Source organism: Paramormyrops kingsleyae, chromosome 14, assembly GCF_048594095.1.
Source record: "Paramormyrops kingsleyae isolate MSU_618 chromosome 14, PKINGS_0.4, whole genome shotgun sequence".
NCBI classification, from domain to species: domain Eukaryota; kingdom Metazoa; phylum Chordata; class Actinopteri; order Osteoglossiformes; family Mormyridae; genus Paramormyrops; species Paramormyrops kingsleyae.
In genome coordinates this window covers 20,702,866-20,725,269 of record NC_132810.1, presented here as the reverse complement: position 1 = coordinate 20,725,269, position 22,404 = coordinate 20,702,866, and the positions used below count along the sequence as shown (strand labels likewise).

Here is a 22,404-nt window from a genome sequence, read left to right as displayed (position 1 = left end):
TCTGAAATGCAGGAGTGGGAAGCCATGCGCTTCTGTCATCTCCGGGGTCCCGCCAGGGCCACACAAAGACAGGGCCGGGCCCCTGGATAATTCTACTGAATGTTCCCTCCAAACCATTATCCAAGCTCACATAAATTACCTCTATTAAATGTGTATTTACAGCCAGATCTATCTTTTTAGGGGCAAAGTTTTCCTTGAGAGCCCCTCCTACTAAGAAAATTGATCATTTCCTTCGCAACGTGGGTAATTCGGCCCCATACTGCCTATTCTGTCTATAGCTATATATTTCAACTTGTTTTAAGAGTTTTAATATAAAAAAATTCAGTGATTATTTTCCATGCCATGCTCATCGACGACAACATTTGTCATGGGCGCCCGCTAGTGTCCGGGAAAGTCCTCCCATTTCTCCCCCTTATGTGCGCCCCCCCGCCCTGGTCTTTCAGGAGTGTAGCTTGGGAATCGTGCTCACCTTGTCAGAGTACGGCTCCTCGGTAAGGTCGATGCCCTCCACGGCGAGCCGGTCCTCTAACAGTGACTCCAGGTCAGCCGCCCTGGCATGCCAGCTCTTCCTCCCGGAGGGTGGCTTGCCCCCTCGTGTCTGGGGGAGGTCGGAGAGCCAGGGCGGAGACACAGCGGGATGGGGGTCCTCCTCCTCGGTGCTGCATTCAGCGGAACTGGCTGCCTTGCGGGGTTTCGTCGGGCGAGGGGGTGGGGCGGGACTTCGAGAGGGAATGCCTGACTCTCGGGGCCCGTTGGATGATCTATACCGGGACTTTTTGAGAGGAACTGGTGGCGGTACTGGTGGCTTTTTAGGGTATGTCCGTAGGGGTGCAGCCCGGAGGGTCACCTCTGCTGTACAGGTCGCTGTAGGACGGGGTGACGTTATGGGCTGTGCTGGAGCCTTATAGGAGCTGCTGGAATGTTCCACAGCATAACGCCCAGGTGCTAAAGACTTCTTCGGACTTAGACCGAAGGGGCGGGGCTTAGTACGGGACTCCGCCCCCGAACAGAAAATCGGCAATGGCTTGAGTACAAAAGCCTGGAAGTCCCTCTTATTGGAACCCCGGACCTGCTGGAGGTGTCCCAGAGAGTGAGAGCGTTCCCACAATCCTTCAGGAAAGAGGGGCCTGTGCAGATCTTCACAGCTGCGGCTAACTGCCACCAGGTAGGGGCTCTTTTGCAAACGGGGGGGGCTCTGGTCAGAACCCTTGATGACCACCTGCTTATCGAGGAGCTGTTCTGATTTGTTCTGGAGCCAAGCCTCTGCGGAATCAACCGCAGGGACGGCAGGGCAGTCGCATCTGTACGTGGCCGAGGAGCCGCCGAGACGAGACAACTTCCTGCTCTTGCCTGAAACAAACAATTTGCCTCGAGTAAGTTTTCTGGGTCTGTCCTACTTTCAGCTTGAAGGCCTCTTCAAGGCTGCCAGCACTGCTGGTATCTTACATATTCGTGTGGAGAGGACCTCAGTCACTCACAGCACACAACAGACACGTGATACGGACTGAAGGTACACAAACACAGGGAGGACAGGCAAACTTCACACCAACACTCAGCCCTTGAGATGTCAAGTTTCAGCTTAACCCCTGAGACACACGGTTGCCAAGTCTCACGCATATAGCGTGGAAATCATGCTTTTAGACTCTCAGGCTAGGCTTATGGCAGATATATATTGTAAACCTTAAATTAGCTACATCCAAAGTACTGGAGTGCTTTGCAAACCATACAGACTATTTACTAGTTACATGTAAATGTGTGTGCATGTGTGTGCTGACTAGAATTGAAAAGCTCCATCCAGCTGACCAGAGTTGGCATCCCAGGAGATGCCCCAATCTCCACACCAACCTACAGATTACCCAGGAATTTCTATTCGTACCTGTAACCTTTGTAACTTGTAACGATGGCCATCATAGTTATTTGTTGAGTAGTCAAAAGTTACCTTCATGACTGCACAATTTTTAAAAAAATATTCTCACCTAAAGTTGAATAATAAATTGCAGGGCATTTAGGTGGATGGACAACTAAAATTATTACCATTTTCTAGTAGGATACTGAAGCCATGCAAAAAGTATGAGACAAGATTTACAGTATCTTACCATCTTAGCCTAAGTGTTAATCGTGAACTGCAAGGATATAGTCAGCATTTAAGCACGTGCAGAGAAGGGGAAAAAAAACAGTGAATTTGCGGACCATTAAGTTAATCAGAATTGTTTTTACACCCGTGACAGTACAAATTACGCAGGTTCATGCAAAGACCACTCGGCACAATCAGGCAGGCAATCAGGAAATCGGCGTTGTCAGAATGATTGTCGAAAAGGTCGTTTTCCAAATAGTTTCGAGCCAGAAGGAAAGTGAGCTTCCCAGGCAGAGGAAGACAAAGAAGTCAGCTGTAAATTACATATTTCTGACGGTGCTTAGTATGAGTAGCTGGAGAAACAGGAGGAAAAGTGAGGAAATAAGGAAAAGCAGGCCGAGCTGAGTGAGTCACTATGCCGTTTATTCGACGGTATCCATAGCTACCGTACATCTCTCCACACAGGCAGGAAACAGAACTTTGAAAGCGATTAAAGCAATCAAGGCAAACAAACTCAAATCAGCACTAATGTTATAAATATCTCCCCAGGTGAAACACACAGCTAGGTTAGTCTAAGAATAATTTAATAACACTAATAATATGACAATTTCAATGCTGCTATGATAATCTGTCAGAAAGGCTTTTTGTTGTTCAGTTTCGATCAGTATTAAAGTATCACTTTTTCTTATAAAAAATAGCATTGTGTAACAATATTTTGTTAAGAACATCCATACATCCTTGGGTAACATTATAAATAATAACCCCTAAAAAAATAAATGCAGAACAATAACAAAACTGTAAGAATGAAACAGAAGCACAGGTTTGGTGAATCACTAATTTGTCACAACTCTTCATATTAGTAACATGTTCACTAGCGGCTTCAGCTAGATCAAAATACAAGATTTTAAAACCAGTTTTTCGGTAGTATTAGTTCTCGTTTGCATTTGTGAGATTAAGTTGTGTTTTAAGACCAAAACTGGGTCACATATTTGTTCAACAGTGTGAATGAGGAGGAAAAAAACGTTCTCATTGATCAAACTGCTTTTGATGTAGTTCAGATCAACAGCTGCTGATTCATTGCACAGTATAAACACGTTCAACTGCTCGTCATGAATTTTCAACCAAAGGAATGGTGATAGTGCACCGATATGTCATAATAGAGTACTGATACATGATGATACGGCATTGATACATGATGATACGGCATTGATACATGATGATACGGCATTGATACATGATGACAGGGCACTGATAGATGCCCTTATAAAAATGGTTTCCTATGGTTTTTATGCAGTAACCATAGTTTTACTATGGTACCTTATGGTACTTTGGTACTACCCATAGTACTACCATGGTTTGGAAAGACCATTGTAAAACAAAAACCATGGTTTATGACCAAGATTATACTAGGGTTTAACTGTAGCGAAACCATGATAAAACCATAGTCATGGTTTCCATAGTTACCCAAAAAAACCATGAAAAACGGCAAACCATTGTAAACCATGGTTATTTAATCATAGTAAAACCATGGTTAATTTTTGTAAGGGTGATGACAGGGCACTGATACCACAGCATAGGAGCCTTCAACGTTTCTCAAACCAGGACCCCCAAAGCTGGGAAGCCTCTGTCCCTAATGTGTGATCACATCTGACCCCAGGCTGAAAACCTCTGTCCTAGTATTACACCATTTGATGATTGCCGCCATATTAATATTCCATATGATGATACAGTGTTGATTCCATATGATTATATGGAACAGATACCTCTTAATGATACCATACTGTCACTGCTAGATGAAAATCTATGTCCACTTTGACATTTGTCAGTATTCACTATACATGGAATATATCCATTCTCCTCTGTCTGCTGATAGCATCTGACATCTAATTGACCAATTAAAAGATGTTTTGTGAAGTCATCAGTGACGGCTGTGTAAAGACAGGTCTCCATTTGTAGTGCTAAGGGGGTTCTCATTACGTTGTTTTAGGTTTATTTTTCAGTTTCAGAGAAAATGCCATTTTTTCATGCTCGCGAAATAATGTACTTATGGAGATACATGATTTTCATCAGACAGTGACGATATGGTAATAGAACATTGATACTGTACCATGCTTGTTTTGTAATAAATAGGTTCACGTCATGTGGTCACCTTTATCACTTTGGAAAGCTGGTACAGAGGACCGTATGGATAGTGGTGGGAGAAGGGGGTCCTCTACGCCACCACAGAAAGAAAGGGTAAGGTGTGATCAGCATGGCGGACACACCAGACCCGAGAGGCAAGGGAGGAAGTTTCGTGTTTACGTGCTCAAGGAGGACCGGGCAAAGAGAGCAGGTGGATGCGGGGAGTTTCGTTACCCGTCTCCAGGTTCTCGTTGCTGGCGTAGCAGCCAGAGTCTCGGGGTGTGCTGCCCAGCCGGTCCTCCTTATCAGAGAGGATCTGCTCCTTGGAACCAGAGCGGCCTATGCGATCTGAGTCACTGTTACCTAGGAGATACAATGGGGTCGCATGAACACGGATGGGAGGTGCTGACATGAGGAAGGGCCTGGCACTAATGCAAATTTCCCTGGAAAATTCTGTCACGAAAAATCCTAACTAAAAAAATGTTTTGTTTTTGCTTTGTTCAGATGGCTTTGGCTGCAGTGGAAGTAAGAACCAACAGGACTTTTTAATAGACATTTTAGAAGTTGAACAGTTGAGTGTGTATTTCTCTGCACCAGGGTGAATATCGTTAAGGAAAACAAAAACTTTAACAACATTTTCGTAAACTGAAATATAATAATATAAGAAATAAAACAAAAAGCTACAACTAAATAAAAACTATGAATATTGCATCTGAAACTAACATATAAAAAATACCCTCCAATTTCCGTTCTGTTTATGTGTGATATCACACAGAAATATATATAGGAATATTTTAAATAAAAACTAATAAAACAACATTGAAATGAACTAAAACTAAACAGGATTTCAAATGAAAATTGAAAATATAAAAATATAAATTCAATTAGAAAATCGCGACTATAATATCAGCGGTCTGTACACATGCAGATGCGTGAAAGCCGGCCTGGTGCCTGCCCACTCACTGGCATCGTCCTCCTGCAGTATCTCCACGGCCGACAGCAGAGCCGCTCTGTGCTGCGGGTCCTGAATGTTCAGCTCGTTCAGGTCCTCCTCCTCCAGCAGCTTAAAGGTGTCCAGCTCCTCATACCCGTTGAACAGGAAAGTAGCCATATACTCCTGGAATTGTGAGAAGGACCAGGACAGGTGTGTTATCCCATGTTAGCAGCTAGGATACATCTCCTATAGTGTCGTATTAGCAGTGAGCGGGGAGCCATTCTGAGGCAGCATAGGGCATGAGGTAGGGGACACCCTGGACGGGATGCCAGTCTATCACAGGGCACAGGGCAGGGGACACCCTGGACGGGATGCCAGTCTATCAGAGGGCACAGGGCAGGGGACACCCTGGATGGGATGCCAGTCTATCACAGGGCACAGGGCAGGGGACACCCTGGAAGGGATGCCAGTCTATCACAGGGCACAGGGCAGGGGACACCCTGGACGGGATGCCAGTCTATCACAGGGCACAGGGCAGGGGACACCCTGGACGGGATGCCAGTCTATCACAGGGCACAGGGCAGGGGACACCCTGGAAGGGATGCCAGTCTATCACAGGGCACAGGGCAGGGGACACCCTGGACGGGATGCCAGTCTATCACAGGGCACAGGGCAGGGGACACCCTGGATGGGATGCCAGTCTATCACAGGGCACAGGGCAGGGGACACCCTGGATGGGATGCCAGTCTATCACAGGGCACAGGGCAGGGGACACCCTGGACGGGATGCCAGTCTATAACAGGGCACAGGGCAGGGGGACACCCTGGACGGGATGCCAGTCTATCACAGGGCACAGGGCAGGGGACACCCTGGACGGGATGCCAGTGTATCACAGGGCACAGGGCAGGGGACACCCTGGACGGGATGCCAGTGTATCACAGGGCACAGGGCAGGGGACACCCTGGACGGGATGCCAGTGTATCACAGGGCAGGGGACACCCTGGACGGGATGCCAGTGTATCACAGGGCACAGGGCAGGGGACACCCTGGACGGGATGCCAGTCTATAACAGGGCACAGGGCAGGGGGACACCCTGGACGGGATGCCAGGGCATCACAGGGCACACCCTGGACGGGATGCCAGTGTATCACAGGGCACAGGGCAGGGGACACCCTGGACGGGATGCCAGTGTATCACAGGGCACAGGGCAGGGGACACCCTGGACGGGATGCCAGTCTATAACAGGGCACAGGGCAGGGGGACACCCTGGACGGGATGCCAGTCTATCACAGGGCACAGGGCAGGGGACACCCTGGATGGGATGCCAGTCCATCACAGGGCACAGGGCAGGGGGACACCCTGGACGGGATGCCAGTCCATCACAGGGCACAGGGCTGGGGACACCCTGGACGGGATGCCAGTCTATCGAAAGGTACATGCTCACACACCACAGGCAATTTAGAGACACCAGTTCACCGTACTGCATTTGGAAAGCAAGAGAAAACTGGAATAACTGAAGGAAATCCACTGGGCCAAAAATAGAACATGCAAACTCAGGGCCGGCCCAACATTTTTCGATTGATTAATCTAGTTATTTGTCATCGCCCTTCCCATTCTGACAGGCTGATCGGGGGGGGGCATACACAGTAATGCGTTGTTACACAGCTCAGTGTATCCGTGTGCCTCTCTTCTTGGAACCGCTTTCTTTGCTCACCTTGAGGTTGACTTGCTGCAGAAGCTCCTCCACGGAGGTGGGCTTGGGTGGTCGGCCCTTCCGCTTGGTCCTCCTGGGCCTCTTGGGCTTCTCCGCCTCCTCACTCAGCACGTCCACGTAGATGAACTTAAAGGATCCCACCTTGTTGTTCAGCAGGCCCATCCATGTGCCCATCGGGGGCTTGCTTATGATGTCGATGACGTCACCTCTCTGTGGGGGGGACATAAAGACACCTTGGCTGATGGAAATTGCTCTGCATGACTCAGAAACATTGGCGGAAATTAGAAGAAGCAGTGGCACAAGGAAACAGAACTGTAACTGTAAGAGAAGTACGTAAGATACCTAAGGTGACTCTGGTATTATACATTTTGACCCAAGGTGACTCTAGTATTATGGACTTTTACCCAGGGTGTCTCATGTATTAAAGACTTTTTCCAGTGGTTATTCTGGTATTATGAACTTTTATTCAAGGTGACTCATGTATTACATAAGGTGACAGGTATTACAGACTTTTGCCCAAGGAGACTCTGGTATTACAGACTTTTGCCCAAGGAGACTCTGGTATTACAGACTTTTGCCCAAGGTGACTCTGGTATTACAGACTTTTGCCCAAGGAGACTCTGGTATTACAGACTTTTGCCCAAGGTGACTCTGGTATTACAGACTTTTGCCCAAGGTGACTCTGGTATTACAGACTTTTGCCCAAGGAGACTCAGGTATTACAGACTTTTGCCCAAGGTGACTCTGGTATTACAGACTTTTGCCCAAGGAGACTCTGGTATTACAGACTTTCACCCAAGCCGACTCCAGTATTATGAACTTTGACCCAAGAACAGAAGCTTTAACGGCACTGTATAGGACATATTGCTTGAGGTAATTCAGCGAAAGCAGTATAGCTATGGAAGCTCCATTCGCTTAAATAAGCATCATCACCAGATGCACGTTCCTAGAAAATCTCATAAGGAGATCACTGGGGACATTTTCCTTGAGTTTGAGAGAGTCATGACAGCTGAAGATTGGGAACTACTTCTTTGTGTGCGTGTGCGTACCTTGAGCTTGAGGGAGTCCGTGTCGTAGGGGCTGGGCGTGAAGTCAGTGTGCACTCGTGCCCGGCCGCAGAAAGGCCCCCTGTAAGGAAGCTCTTCCTCGTCGCCGTCCTCGGACTTCACGCTCTCCCTGTTGCTGGCTGTGGAGTCGGTGGTACTCACCGTCTGTCCGCCTGGAGGACAGAACACAACACAAGGGCAGTTCAACTCCTAACTCATACAAGCAGGCCTGGTCTAATAGATACCAATCCATCCATCTTCCAACTGCCAGTCTGGTCAAGGGTGATGGTATAATTAATAATGATAATCACAATAAGTTATATATTGTATTCATATAAATTCATATATAATTTATGTACATAATAATTATTAATAATGTCTAATCTGTGATCTTTATTATTCTTATTATTAAGCAGAATATTTCATGCAAAAGAAGTTACATAGTTTTTGATATTTAATCTTTTTTCCTGTTTCTATACAAATCAGTGTCATTTTGATTGTCTGTTTGGAAGGTAAAATAATAGAGACCCCCCCCCCCCCCCCAAACCAGAAATTCTTTTTATCAGAAGTCCTGCACCTTGAAGCGGGAGTGATGATCTGCTTATATGTTTAGATTTCACCTTTACTCAGCAAACACTTTCATCCAAAGTGACACACATTTTGAGGAAGTGGGGTCTGCTACTTTCTGGAGTGCTTGTGGGTTAAGGGTCTTGCTTATGGTCCTAATGACAACACCACTCTGCCTATCCTGGGATTTGAACTAGTGACCTACTGACGACAGTCACAGCTGCTTAACATGCTGAGCCATTTTTTAGCTGAATAAAAAATTCGTTGTAATCTGATGCTTTTATGCTAACATTTTCCAGCGTCATCTTCTGCACATTTGGTGCTAATGCTAATGTAGCAAATCTGAGAAGCTGAAAGAAACCATAGAAAGACGTTCGGCTGCAGTAGATGGAGTTGCTGCATGCATGCAGACACACTTACTCATGGAGCTCTGTCCGCTGAGTGAGCTACGCAGGCTCTCCACAGAGCCCCCAGCCTTCAGCTTGGGCTTCTCCGCAGCATTAGCGCTGAGCTGAGGGGACTGGGGCGAGCTAAGCGTCCCTTCAGGGCTTAACTACAGCAGAGTGAAAAAAAACAGACAGTTCAATAGGTCTGCCAGCAGGTGGCACTGCAAACTAAGACTGAAAAACAGAGGGCTATTTTCCCATACTGTTATTCATACACATAATTATTTGTGGTCTTGTGGTATTATTTGCTAAATATTTACTCGTCAAATGTTTTATAAAATATAACTCCTGCTCAGCTGATCCTTATTTTTTCAGACAACACTTAAAGTTGAACAAAATGATTCATGTAATCCTGGTTTGGACAAACAAGGAGCTTCCTGTTGAAAGGTACCCTTGTTGGCTCTGTTAAGCTCCCCCTCTCCTCTCCACACATTGCCAGTCACCCCTTGCCATATTAATTTCAGCGTCAAATCTTACGCTGTAACCTAACAGTATCCCTTTATTTCTGTGCCTTCAGCCCATGCTGGCTTTCTGGAGAACGGTTTGCATTGCAAGTATGAGACCCTAACAGTAAGAAAGTCTGCATTGACCCATTAAAAAAAATTTGAATGTCTTGCCTCGACACAGTTTTCATTAAAAAAATCCCCAATTGGGCATTTTGTGAATGAAGTCCACTGAAGGGGTCATTTCACTCTCTTGGTGAGTAGCTAAATATTTCCGAACTTTTCAGAAACTCTTGGTAGCTTTGGACGGCAGAGCCGTGAGCACAAGGCGACGTCGTGACACCGACCTGCTCGGACACGGAGCCGCTGTGCTTCTTGGAGATGCGTTTCTTCATGGTTTCCTTCACCGACTTCACCTTCTTGCCCAGGGAGGTCCGAGGGGTTGCCGGAGACTTCATCCCCTCCCGGGGACTGCAATCTCTCTCTTTGCTCTGCAGCAGAACTCCAGTTCACGACTCGGCGCCGATAAGAATGAACTTCTAATCTGTTTCGACTAAGTACTGTCCTACTCACCGAGTCTCGACTCTGGGCCACGTGGAGGGAACGGTTCGAAAGGTCAAATCCTCCAAAACTGCAGGTTCTCTGGTTGAAAAGAACAAAATTAACACTTATTCCATTTTACATATTTAGCAGATACCTGTATCCAAAGCAACACACATTTTTGAGAATGCAGAGTCAAACAGTCCCTGGAGCGAATGGGATTAAGGCCTTTGCAAGGCCGTAAGTATAATATGTATCGTTCCCACCAATGCTGACTCCATGGCTACAGTTTTGGGTCTTTGCTCTCAGGCCCAGCAGTGAAATCACTCTGCCAAGACTGGCATTTGAACCAGCAACCTTCTGATCACAGGCACAGTGTCCTAACCCTCTGAACCATGCACCACATCGGCTTGAATCCACAAAGCCGTAGAAAATTGGAATGACATGAGCTGTCTCTATAAACCAAAACATCAATCACCATTTGATACATTTCTTAGATTCAGCCAAAGCATGAACACATATTATTTCACCAGCAATTACATTCACTGTTTTCACCATGGTAACGCAAACATAAAGAGTTTTAAATGCTGGGAATTTCTCCAACTGGAATGGTCAACTGAAATCTACAGAGCTGGGTCTCACGTTGTAGGAAACACTATGACAGAGTCATCAAACGTCTCTGATAACTGGTGCAATAGTTTGGTTCAAGGAGAGTCTTTCTTGGGTTTCCACATATTTGTAAGGCCCTTGGCCAAGGCTATACCAAATTACTCTGCTTATGAAGTGGGAAATAAAGTTTAAGGAGCTTCTTTGTTAGCCATGGAATCACAGAGCACGCAGCCAAATGGTTGTGGTGTTTCGGAGAATTTTTTTGACACCAATCCCTTGGTTTCCCCTCTCGTGTTCTTACCCCGTGGGCTGGAGATCCATGGGCCCTGTGCATCTCGCTGTCGGTCATGGAGCGGGAGACTTTGGACTCTTCCCTCCTCCCGGCCTTTGCCTCGGCTAGGGGGGAGTCCTGGATGCCGCCCCCATCCGCGGTTCCTGGGTGGACGAGGGACTGGCTGCTGCTGGACCTCAACAGGAGGGGGCCCGGCCGCTTGCTCCGGGCTTCTGGGTTGCCAGTGGAGGGGGAGGCTGTCTGGATTTGTGGGTCGCCCTCCCTGAAGAGCAGCCCGCGGACCAGGGCAGGCGAGGAGCCGTCCACCGGTCTTCCGGGAATCTTCACCACATCGGTGTACAGGGCTGCACTGTCTTCACATGCTGGCAAGGCCTCAAAGCTTGAACGCTCTACATTTATTGCACAAGCCAAAGAGAGTTTAACAAAAGTGTTTCTGCATTCCCTTATAAACCTGCAACCTGTCATTCCTTCCAGTAGCTAAACTAATATAGCCTGTGTCATTAGCGGCTGTCATTTTGTTACAAGGCCAATACGCCGCAATGTTACACCTTATCTGAATTAATCCCTCAATTAATGAATAAATCAATCAACACACACTGTGAGAGTCACTAGTACAGGGACATGCCATACAGGAAAACTTTTTCATATAGTGCAGGGTTATTCCAATCGAGGTCTGAGCACTGTGGATTTTCTAGCCTTCCTTTACCTGTGATCCAGGTGTGAAGCCTATGTGGCCAATCAAGAATCAGTAATTATTAAACTAACTACCTGGGAGAACTGAAAACAAGGCCTGGATTTGTAATCGAGGTCCAGATTTGAAGAGCCTTCATATAGTATTTATATGTTTAAAATGAGGTTCAAAAGTCACCTTTATGCCAAGTCTGAGTAAATTTAGTCCATTCACATTCCAAACACACCATAACATGTCTAATGCATTCATTCAGAATGCAGGAAACTTCTGAAAGCAGCCCTTCTTGTGCGTCAGTAAGCCTTACCTTCCGATGTTGACTTTTTCCCATCCTCTACCTTGATCAGTTTCTTCTTCACCCTACGGGTTGAGTTGACTAGCTTATGCAGCCGCCTGAACTTGACGCAGTCGTCCAGCTCGTCGTCTGACTGTTCCCTGGACTGCTGAATGACACGGTGAATCATGAGAAAACGAGTCTGGTACAATGGCGTCATCAGCCCACAGTAGCTGCAGCATGAGATGCTTTGGCTCTCAGAACCTCATGTCTTGGTCTCGCGCCTAGCAGACTAACCCCTGTGGCTAAAAGATGTGCCCAGCTGCGGTGACGCCGCTTCAAGTCCCAGTAGCTTCCAGATGGAAATTACTGGTTCGCGACCATTCTGCTCTGAACGCCTGGAGATTTATGCAGATGCCAGGACATGTTTGGTAATCCAGAGTTTTCTGGAACATTATTATTATTCGTGAGTGACAACTGAAGTTTGGTGTTCACGTGTTTTTTTCCCCCCCACGGTCCAAAGATATGTGGTTTACATAAATAGTTTTTTCCCTTGATTGTGTGTCTGTGTTCTAGTTGTCCCACTCAGTCCTGCCAATGTTATATCCAGCCTTGTTCCCTATGCATTCTGGGATAGATTCCAGGCTCAGCGTAACCCCGTGCTGAACCAATGGTTATGGAAGATTTAGTACTAGCATTTACTCTGTATACATTTGTATGTCTAATACGTTTCATGATTGAGCAATGAAAAATATGAAAATAAGATGACAGAACAGAAGGAACAGCGAGACAGTGTTAAAGAAGGGTATTTTTCCAGTGCACCAAAAATTTGCGAGAAACTAAAAGGGTAACTAAAAGTTTACGTTAGCAGTGACACCAACTTGAGGTTAGATTGTGTGCCCTAATTCAGATTAGCATTAGCATTTATGATACTGACATTAGGCCCTAATTCAGATTAGCATTAGCATTTATGATACTGACATTAGGCCCTAATTCAGATTAGCATTAGCATTTATGATATTGACATTAGACCCTAATTCAGATTAGCATTAGCATTTATGATACTGACATTAGCAACTCTCCTCTTTCCATGACCTATTTCATTTAGTTTGGGTTCAGTTTACAGTTTAAAACTGTCCTCGTCCATTTGGCTCATAATACTGATCAGTCTCTGCTACCCAGACTATCACACATTCACTGCTTTAGGGGGAAAACTCCACTCTAAACCCCCCAACTGCTCTAAATGGAGTTCAAACACTGAACGCTTCATTCAAATTCAACACTAAGGCTTCTGTCAGTGGCCAAGCCGTCTGATCAAATACAAAAGCCCAATTCACAGGCCGTAAGTTGTAATCCATACACCACAGATCGGGATGAAAAGACAGATACATTATCAAAAATGTTTGTTGACGCTGCCTTGGCTTCCAGCTGATGTCATAAGCGAGGAAGCAAGAAAACAGGCCAGTGCTGTTGATGGAAATAAGCCAGATGAGCATGAAAATGAGCGAGATGAGTATTACATGGAGGAATTAGAATGTTAGAACCTGAGAAGGCTAAAGAACATTCCGCTGTGAGTAAGAGCTGACGTTTTGCCAGGCACAAAACTATGCCTCAGCATAAAACAATGCGTGCAAATTGTTACAGTAAACGGTCACTGACATGAGGACCAAGATCTTCCCAAAAGACGCAAACATCAAAATACAGTTTTACAGATAGTAGGAAAAGATAAGACAAGACAAGACAAGATAAATCTTTGCTGATCCCTGTGGGGGGAAATTTCTTACAGCAAAAGATAAAGTAAGTAGAAAGAAATACAACTAAGTAAAAAGACAATAAATATGCAAGGGAAAATCTGTAATAAAATTATACATTAAAGTATATGGTGAAAGTAGTGCTATAGCTGTACACTGACTTACCCTGGGACAGATCGTAAGACATGCTGTATGTGGTACTGAAGCTTTGATACACTTGTGCTGTGAAATCGAAATCTGAGATCTGACTCTAGTCGCCTTAAAATGTCAAAAATAAATGATTTAATAGAAAGAATGCCCTAAGAAATGTATCACTCACCACGGTGATGTGCGATTTGGTCACATCACTAGACATGCAAGCTCTGATCCAGCTATCACAGAAACTGAGGCACGTGGCAGAAGCTTCTCACAGTTGCCTGATAATCCCAGAAGCCAAAGGAAATATATAAATGCACTCTTCAATAGGCAGGTACAGCCTTTCCATAATGGCCTATGGCAGCCTGGGATTTTCCTCATTTCTAATCCTGTCTGTCGAGGCCGCAGAGCCCCGGACAGCTGCTACTTCCTGATATCACCGATCTTCCTGCCTGCAGCGCTCCGGGGGCCGCACTGCTGGCAGTCTGACAGCTGCTGCTTCTGCAGAGCACTGGCAGCGCTCCGGGGGCCGCACTGCTGGCAGTCTGACAGCTGCTGCTTCTGCAGAGCACTGGCAGCGCTCCGGGGGCCGCACTGCTGGCAGTCTGACAGCTGCTGCTTCTGCAGAGCACTGGCAGCGCTCCGGGGGCCGCACTGCTGGCAGTCTGACAGCTGCTGCTTCTGCAGAGCACTGGAATCTCTCTGGGGGCCGCACTGCTGGCAGTCTGACAGCTGCTGCTTCTGCAGAGCACTGGCAGCGCTCCGGGGGCCGCACTGCTGGCAGTCTGACAGCTGCTGCTTCTGCAGAGCACTGGTTGCTTCTGCAGAGCACTGGCAGCTCTCCGGGGGCTGCACTGCTGCCAGTCTGACAGCTGCTGCTTCTGCAGAGCACTGGCAGCGCTCCGGGGACACGCTTCTCAAAGGACGCGCATCCGTTGTGCGCGTTTCGATGGGGTGACACCGTTTGTTACGTCTCCCTACTCATTTCAAAATAAAGCAGGAGTCTCTAAGTCTACAGGTTGAGTTAAAAAATAACATTAGACTCGCTAAGAGGAATGTAGGAAGGAAGATTGCATTGGAGGCTAAGGATGACATTAAAAGTTTCTTCCAATATTTTAAAAAAGCTGAAATCACTCATCTGCGGGATAGTAAGGGTCTTATAATTGAAAATGAAATTGATATAGTAAATGAATTTAATGATTATTTTACACCGGTGTTCACAGTAGAGAACACAAGTAACCTGCCACCATTTAGTACAAATACAGCATCGTCTATGACCAATATATGTATAACTGAGGCTGATGTGGTACTAAGCCTAGCTAAGCTCAAAATGGCATCTTACCTATAGTTTTAAGAGAGATGAGGGATGTTATTTGCCAACCGTTAACATTACTATTCCAGAAATCGTTATCTGCGGGTGTGGTACCTTCTGATTGGAAGCATGCTAATATAACACCCATATTCAAAAAAGGGGATAGAAGTAATCCAGCGGCCAATCAGTTTAACAAGCATTACTGGAGGTGATGAAAGCTATAATTCAAGGGAAAATGGTAGATTACCTGGATTAAAATAACATTCTGAGGGATAGCCAACATGGATGTAGGAGAGGTAGGTCCTGTTTAAACAGGTGAAAGTGAAACTAGGACTCATAGCCAGGGCCAGATTAATAGCATTAAGTGTCCCTGGGCAACGGCACATATGATGTCAGGTCAAGAAGTAACAGAAGTAATTGGTGGCTCGCAAAATTCAGAAATGATTCTAAATAAAGGGAAAGGTTAGGTAGTCTCTTCAGTGAGCGTCATATTAAAGGAACAATATACAATTATACTAGATATTAAATCACATTAATTTGTTAAAAGACGTTTATGAATGGGATGGGGGGGGGGTCACTCTGATTGGTGCCCGTAGGCATGTGCCCAAAAGGTTAATTCAGGTCAGTTCAGGGTCAGCCATTTATACGGCACCCCTGTAGCATTTTGGGGGAGGGGGGGTTTGGAGCCTTGCTCAAAGGTCCAATGGAGATGTGATTATTTTGCTAATGACCGGATTTGAACCTGCAACCTTCTGATCGCAAATGCGGAGGCATAACCCACTGAGCCCGGATATGCCCCTCTAGCTGCCTCCAGTGGGCTATCGGCCATGACTCGGCCCCCCGGCTAAGATGCTTAGTGCCGGGCTTGATGTGGGCTGGGTGACTCTCTCGTTCAAATCAAGAATATGACTTTGGGGGGAACATGCCCCAACAGCCCAAATACCTGCGCCTTTATCTCCATCCAGTGCACAACTCAGTCAACAGTAATTAAATTAAATTAGAGCTCGTAAACAACATCGGGAACCGTTTCTACAATCCATCCCGCCAGCTAAGGCTGAAAACAAGCTAGTTAACTGCGCTCCCACTGCGAGACTTCAGCATGTCTGTCCGCTTTCTGAAACGATTAATAAACTAGATGGTCTGTCTGAGAGAAGCCTGTTTACTAACCCCTAGTGAGCGCCAGACGTAGCTGAGGCCTTCACTGATATAAAGATGGGAAAATTATGATAAAACAACCATAAAATAATGGTCCAAAAAAACAAAGGTAACACGTTACTTGAAGCCATCATCTATAATGCACTATAGACACTTTCATAATGCATGTTGATGTAAGAGTTAATAAAGCATTACAGTATTTTCTACTGATAGTCATAAGGCATTATAGTGTAGATTAATGAAGCTGTCATCTATAATGCACTAAAGATACCTTCACAACGCATTATAATGGTCGGTATAAGGATTAAGGATGCTTTGTACTGCATTATAAAGGTATCTATACTGCATTATAGAAGAGAGCTTCATAAAGCATTCATAACGCATAATAAACATGGCTATAATGTGTTATGCCTTTTTACTTTTTATAAGTATTGATAGCCATGTTTATAATGCTTTATGAATGCATTATAATGTGTTTTGTATGTGTTCATAGATTCTTATAGACATGGCTTTCACAGAAAGTGTTACCAAAATGAAAAAGGTGATTTGAAGAGGACAGCACTATAGAAGCCTTGTCTAAGGCATTATGAGTTTGAAGACTTACACTGAAGTTTGTGGCTTCCTTTACACTGGGACTGGATCCATCAGTCCTCACTACATTGTCAGAACTGCTGGATAGTCTGGTCTGGGTCTCAAACTCCTTCAGCTGGTGGGGGGGGGGAGTGAGGGGGAGAAAAGAATTGAGACTTTGCATGGGCGGCACTTGGGTCTCAAACTGGTTAGGAGGACTGAGGAATGTCATGTGATTTTAAGAGGAGACTAATCCCTATGCAAGCAGACGGCCACAGCCTGCTGTCGTTTTCTGTGGGGCAGCCAATCAGCAGGCGCCAACGTTTGTCAAACTTCAGCGGCCAGAACAGAAAACATTGATGGGGCCATCATCTGTGCAATGGATGGAAATCAAATTTGATTCAGCTTCCAGAATTCACAGATGTTCTTTGGGAGAAGTGAGAGTTTGAGAAAAGGTGAGAATGACACAAACCCCTTCTAATCAAACTTCATGGCCACTTCACTGTATCAGTGGAGACATCCACTGTAAGGTATACAGTGACTTTCCCTTCAGTGAGGTGTTGCTACACAAAAGAGACACTGCAAAGGGTTAACTCTCAGCTGCACCTGAAGTTGAACCTGAAGTTGCTGCTTTTTTGATGGCGAAGAAGAGAAGAGAAGAGAAGAGAAGAGAAAAGAGAAGAGAGAAATGTGTGGTGTCATTCCTGAGGTGACACCTTGGCTAGGTGCCCACAGGTTTGTGGAGAGATTTCCTACCCGTGCCAGAGCCTCCTCCACAGTGATCATCCTCTCCTTCACCATCATCATCAGCTGGATTCTCTCTTCATCGCTCATGGTGATCTCGCTGGCCAGGAAGCCAATGTCTTCTCCTGGGGGGAGGCAAACATAAAAGACCATAAAGAGAACGGAGGGTCACAGAGCTCCCGTGGAAAACCTGATAACTGACCTAGAGTCACTTCATTCCAAGGTTAATATAGACAAAATACCGAAATCAAAAACGGAACCCTGTTTGATTCTTGTTTCTAATGCAACAACATTAGGTAGAATTTAGCCTGTGATATAAAACTGAAGAACCCCCAAAACTTTACAATGTCCCTTTGCCAGTTTACCACATACAGTATCACGAATACAACAGAAAAATACATAAAGTAATCCAACAATGCAATACCACAGCTATATAAAACGGGAGTAAAAATACTAAAATTACAGTAAAAATGACCAGAGCCCATAAACCTAAACAGTACTCAAGTGATACCGGAAAGCAATAAAAACGGCATGGTCCTGTGAAGATGGATTGATCTTTCACAGATGAGTAGCATCTCATTCTCCGCCTCCTGCTTCTTTACCTTTCGATGTCGGCATCGTCGATCGCTTCTGCAGTTTCCTGAAATTCTGCCAAAACGACTTGTTCTTCTTTTTACTGTCCCATTTCCCTGCGTAACGGTACAAACATCCACGATGGCTTCAAAACGGCAGAAACACTAATCATCCCTTGTCTACACAAGCGCAGGCTGAAGCCCAATCATCCGTCTTCCACTTAAGTAGGGCAGGGCGGTTTGGAGCCCTAAGCTTATCTCAGATATAATCATGAAGATCATGTCCATCAATTACAGGACTCATACAGGCTCATTCTACAGACAATTTAGAGAAACCTAAAGAAGAAACTTAAATCTCAGCCTCGGGGCTGTGGGGAAGAGACCTGGGCAGAACACAAAAAAGTGAAACTCTACACTCGTGTCGCTGGGACGGGATCGAAACCCAGAGCCACCGGGTGTGAAGCTGCGGTCTTTCCGTCGTTCCCGCCTGGCCTTTGTGTGAAAGCAGACACAAGGCATGCAAGCTTTCTGCTGGAGTGGGGCAGAGCTAAGGAGCTGTTTATGCTCCGCTGACATTCTTCCCGATGTGTTTTATTGAGTCCAAAAATTACAGCCTTTATCTTCATTTTTAAGTGGGCGGCGAACGTCGACATTGCGTGAAATGCTACAGTTTATGGAGGTAATTTTTCCGTAAGATGTTAACAAGACGGAAAACTTGCGGGTTAAAGCGTCCCACCGGGACGTGTGACCTCATTTCGAAAGGGACCCCGCCACGTGACATCAGAACATGGCTCGCCGCCGTTCAGAAATATTTGGCTCCCTACGGAGGGATGACGACCCGGGCCTTGGAGGGAGCTTGTTGTTGCTCGGCCTGCCTTTGTCTGCCGGTCCTGGGGCAGGAGGCACCATCTCCACAACAAAGCTGACAGTATCAACCAGCAGCCCCTTGGGATTCTGGGAGTTTTTAGAAAAGCAGGTGCCAGTGGCGTGAAGACTCTGAAGAGTCGTAAACGCCAACATGCCCTTTACACTTACGTGTGCAATGACAACCCATCAGGACTAGTTTAGCATAAAAACCTTAGTATTACTAACCTCCAGATCCATCTTCTGAGCTTGACTTGTGAAGAGGCGGCCTGGAAAAAAAACAGCCAATAATCAGAAAAGGTCTGGGAGATTTGGACATTCCTCCTAAGCCTAACCCTAAGCCTAACCCTAACCCGTCTCACCTTTCCTCCATCGCAAAGTCCCAAAGACTGCTTCTACGCAGACATTTCCTCTGACGGTCCACCTTTCGAAATATCCCCACTGTCACTGATCTGGCCCGTGACCCTGCCTGGCCCACAGCTCCAAAAGGGCAACATGACGACAGCCAATCAGAGGCCACGAGAAAATAAAAAGAAAGCGAGAGAGAGAGGGGAAAAACACGCTGCTGGCATCCCGCAGAGCATAGATCACTGTGATCCTTTCTGGAACAATAGTCTTTTCACAAAGCGGCCGGAGACTCGCTGAAACTGCTTTGCTCACGTGCCGCTGGCATTCTTTCGCCTTCCCTCTTCCGTCCCCACAGAGCAGTCGACATCCCCCCCGCCGCCCCGTCTCACGAGTCACCATAAGGATTGGACTGGGTTCCGTGCCAAAACGGGCGCCCGGAACCGAATCGGAGCTGCAGCGTTAACACCCGGTCCTGGAGTCAGAACTGAATGAACACACTGCACAGACTTAAACTGAATCGGACACGGTTCATTTGCGTAACTGAATTTGTCATCATTGTAGGCTGGACGTTATGGACGGCGTGGCGGTTCATTGAAACCGCATGACCTCATTGATACAAGTTGTCACGGTGTGGAGGGTCATGATGAATGAAGTGAATGATGTTCTGAACTAAAGTGGTGCTATTTTAATATAAACAGACCCTGTGACCTGCAATGGAACCGAGAAACTGTTCATGAGGGCAGAGGGTACCAAGTCGATTAAGGATATGGACTTTGGATGATGGTACTGACCAAGGGTGTAGGTTGGGTTTCAACAATAGTAGGGGCCAAATCAGCCACCTGTAAACATTCACAGTACTCTGACAGTACTGGTAGGGACATGGGCGTTCCACCCATACCCAAATCTACATCTTGATCAATTCAACCAACAGGAAACACATATGAAAAAGCCCGTCCAAGCAGCTATGACAAATCTCCTCCCCACCCTTGCCAAAAAATTGCATTAGCATGAACCTCAGAGTTCCCTTAAAAATCATTCTGGGAGCCCCTGTCACTGGTAATGTCACGTCCTGCCCACCACATCCACCCGGCCCTCCTGTCTCCTCCCTCACGTGGCTCTGATAGGCCATGCTCCCTTCACTGCGATTGGCCGTCGGCTCTCTCTGCTTCACTCCGATTGGCCGCTCTCTGCCTCACTCTGATGGGCCACACCTAACGCTTCTCGGCCCGCATTAGTTTATGTATTTCAGTACCTGTTTCTCTTGTCCTCACTAGTCCAGTAACTGACGTCATGCCATCTTGTTGCCTGTGCCCAGTTCCTCCTGTTTTGATCCCCCAAGAATCCCGTTTATTTCCAATCTCTATTCTCCAAGTTCAATAAAACTCTTTCTGTTTGTCCACCATGCCTGTCCCCTCAGTCCTTTATACTGGGGGAGATCATGACAGGTAATGTCATGAAATCACTAGGGAACATTTCCACCCAGATTGCCAGGATGACAGTCACCAGGCCAGCAACACAAACATTAAGCCCCAAATCAACAACCATCATTTTACAGGACATCCAAATGTTCATCCAAACAAAAAAAATTGTGCTATTTTTAAATCATCAAAACAAGTACATAAAAGTAGTTTGTTGGCAGAGTCGTGCACTCAAGCAGGTAAGCTCCATATGCTTCATTTACACGACAATTTACAAACACCAACCCTCCCCCCCACGATAAAATCTATTCTAATTGATTCAGATGAGGTGTGTATGTTTACACTGCTCCATGCTCCCATTGCTAACAATGAAGCTAGCAGTATGATCACATGATCACATGATCACATTCTAAGTAACTGAAGAAAAAATGCGAACCCTTACAAGTTTATGATGGACACACCAGGTTTTAAGCAGACAGTGATCCCAATGGCAGCATTAAGTCACAGTAAGGTCCTGTGAGGTTATGGGAGGACAAGCCTGCACCTCCTCTGGTATACTTCAGAAGTCTGGAGACTTGGTCCAGCTGGAGAACAGATGCCCCCTAGAAAAAAACACATTCCTACAGCCATTAAAGGCACTGTCGCACGCTTTTCTCGCTCTTAAACCAGCCAAAAGCCTCCTACAACCATCTTATGCACGTCTGTGACCATCTCAGTCATAAACCAAGGAGGATTCACAAGGCATCGGGACACTGGCCTGGAGGAACTACAGACATCTGACTTCAGAGAGCCTTTTTCATGGACTCAGAGGGGCGTTATAATATCGCAAAGCACAGGCAAATCTCTGTGCTGTTTTTAGCTCAGGGAAAAGTTATATAGGTCTGACAACACCATTTAGTGCTCCTAATGTAGAAATTGGAGGGCTTAAGTGTTTAATGGTCTGTCCTAATAACACCAATCACAGTAACAGCTATAATAAAATTATCAGATTAATAATTATAAAAAAAAAAGACTGAGACTGAACAAGGTCTGATTTCTTGTGGTCAGTAACAGAGAGTGGAGATGTAAGTTTGGCAATAAAATAATCCCATCAGTCAGTCTAATGTGCGTTGTAGTGATTTCAGGGCTGGCTGGCAGCCCCCCCACGAGTGACGATGGCAATAAGACCTCATTGTCAATGGAATCCAACCCCCCCCGGCACCGTGCCGGCTACCAGGAAACAGGCAGCCATGTTGACATAATCCCATTTTGCTGAGCTGGGGGTATGTGTGTGTGTGTGTGTGTGTGTGTGTGGGCTTTGGGTACAGCTTGCTATTGAAGTTGGAGTACAGGATGGAAACAACATCATGCTGAGGTAAGGACCGCGCACTGACACGGTGCGTTGCTGTACCCACCACACGACTATGATGCCCAGGGCAAAGTAATGCCAGGTTAAGCGCCGCATTCAAGGGCCCAACAAAGTAGAATCACTCCTGGCATTCACAGGATTCGAACCTTCCAATTGCCACCACAGTGCCCTAGCCTCGGAGTCACCATTCCACCCACTTTATATTACATTAGGTGGTGGGGGGGGGGGATCGGCAGGGGGGAGGGGTTATATCATGATCATGCACACGTGGAGGACTATGCAGGACTATTTTCTTAATAAAAGGTTGATGGCATCGTGCCTCGAGAACTGACCTCCCCAGCACTTGGGAGGGAATACCAGCACATTCATGCGTCGCCGGCCCTTGGAGGGGGGAGGTGGGCTTGCTGTGATTATACTGACCATCTCCCTCCTCTCACTG

The 22,404-nt window shown here is 46.2% G+C and overlaps 1 protein-coding gene across 9 annotated transcripts in view; it reads right to left on the bottom strand.

The window, feature by feature from the left end:
• sash1b (SAM and SH3 domain containing 1b) overlaps nt 1-22,404 on the bottom strand; it is a 94,994-nt gene that overhangs the window by 4,088 nt on the left and 68,502 nt on the right. For 3 of the 9 annotated variants that reach the window (XM_023839269.2, XM_072698791.1, XM_023839274.2), the window contains 14 exons: nt 19,080-19,120; nt 18,018-18,104; nt 17,428-17,540; nt 16,706-16,807; nt 11,782-11,917; nt 10,796-11,175; nt 9,919-9,987; nt 9,693-9,836; nt 8,877-9,009; nt 7,893-8,062; nt 6,844-7,053; nt 5,159-5,312; nt 4,430-4,558; nt 470-1,350 (listed from right to left, as the gene is read on the bottom strand). In XM_023839269.2, coding sequence (XP_023695037.1) covers nt 470-1,350; nt 4,430-4,558; nt 5,159-5,312; nt 6,844-7,053; nt 7,893-8,062; nt 8,877-9,009; nt 9,693-9,836; nt 9,919-9,987; nt 10,796-11,175; nt 11,782-11,917; nt 16,706-16,807; nt 17,428-17,540; nt 18,018-18,104; nt 19,080-19,120 — 2,749 coding nt within the window. Of the gene's footprint in view, nt 1-469; nt 1,351-4,429; nt 4,559-5,158; nt 5,313-6,843; nt 7,054-7,892; nt 8,063-8,876; nt 9,010-9,692; nt 9,837-9,918; nt 9,988-10,795; nt 11,176-11,781; nt 11,918-16,705; nt 16,808-17,427; nt 17,541-18,017; nt 18,105-19,079; nt 19,121-19,213; nt 22,100-22,404 lie in introns of those variants that run through there. The other 6 variants (XM_023839270.2, XM_023839275.2, XM_023839276.2 and 3 more) reach the window with 5 other exon arrangements.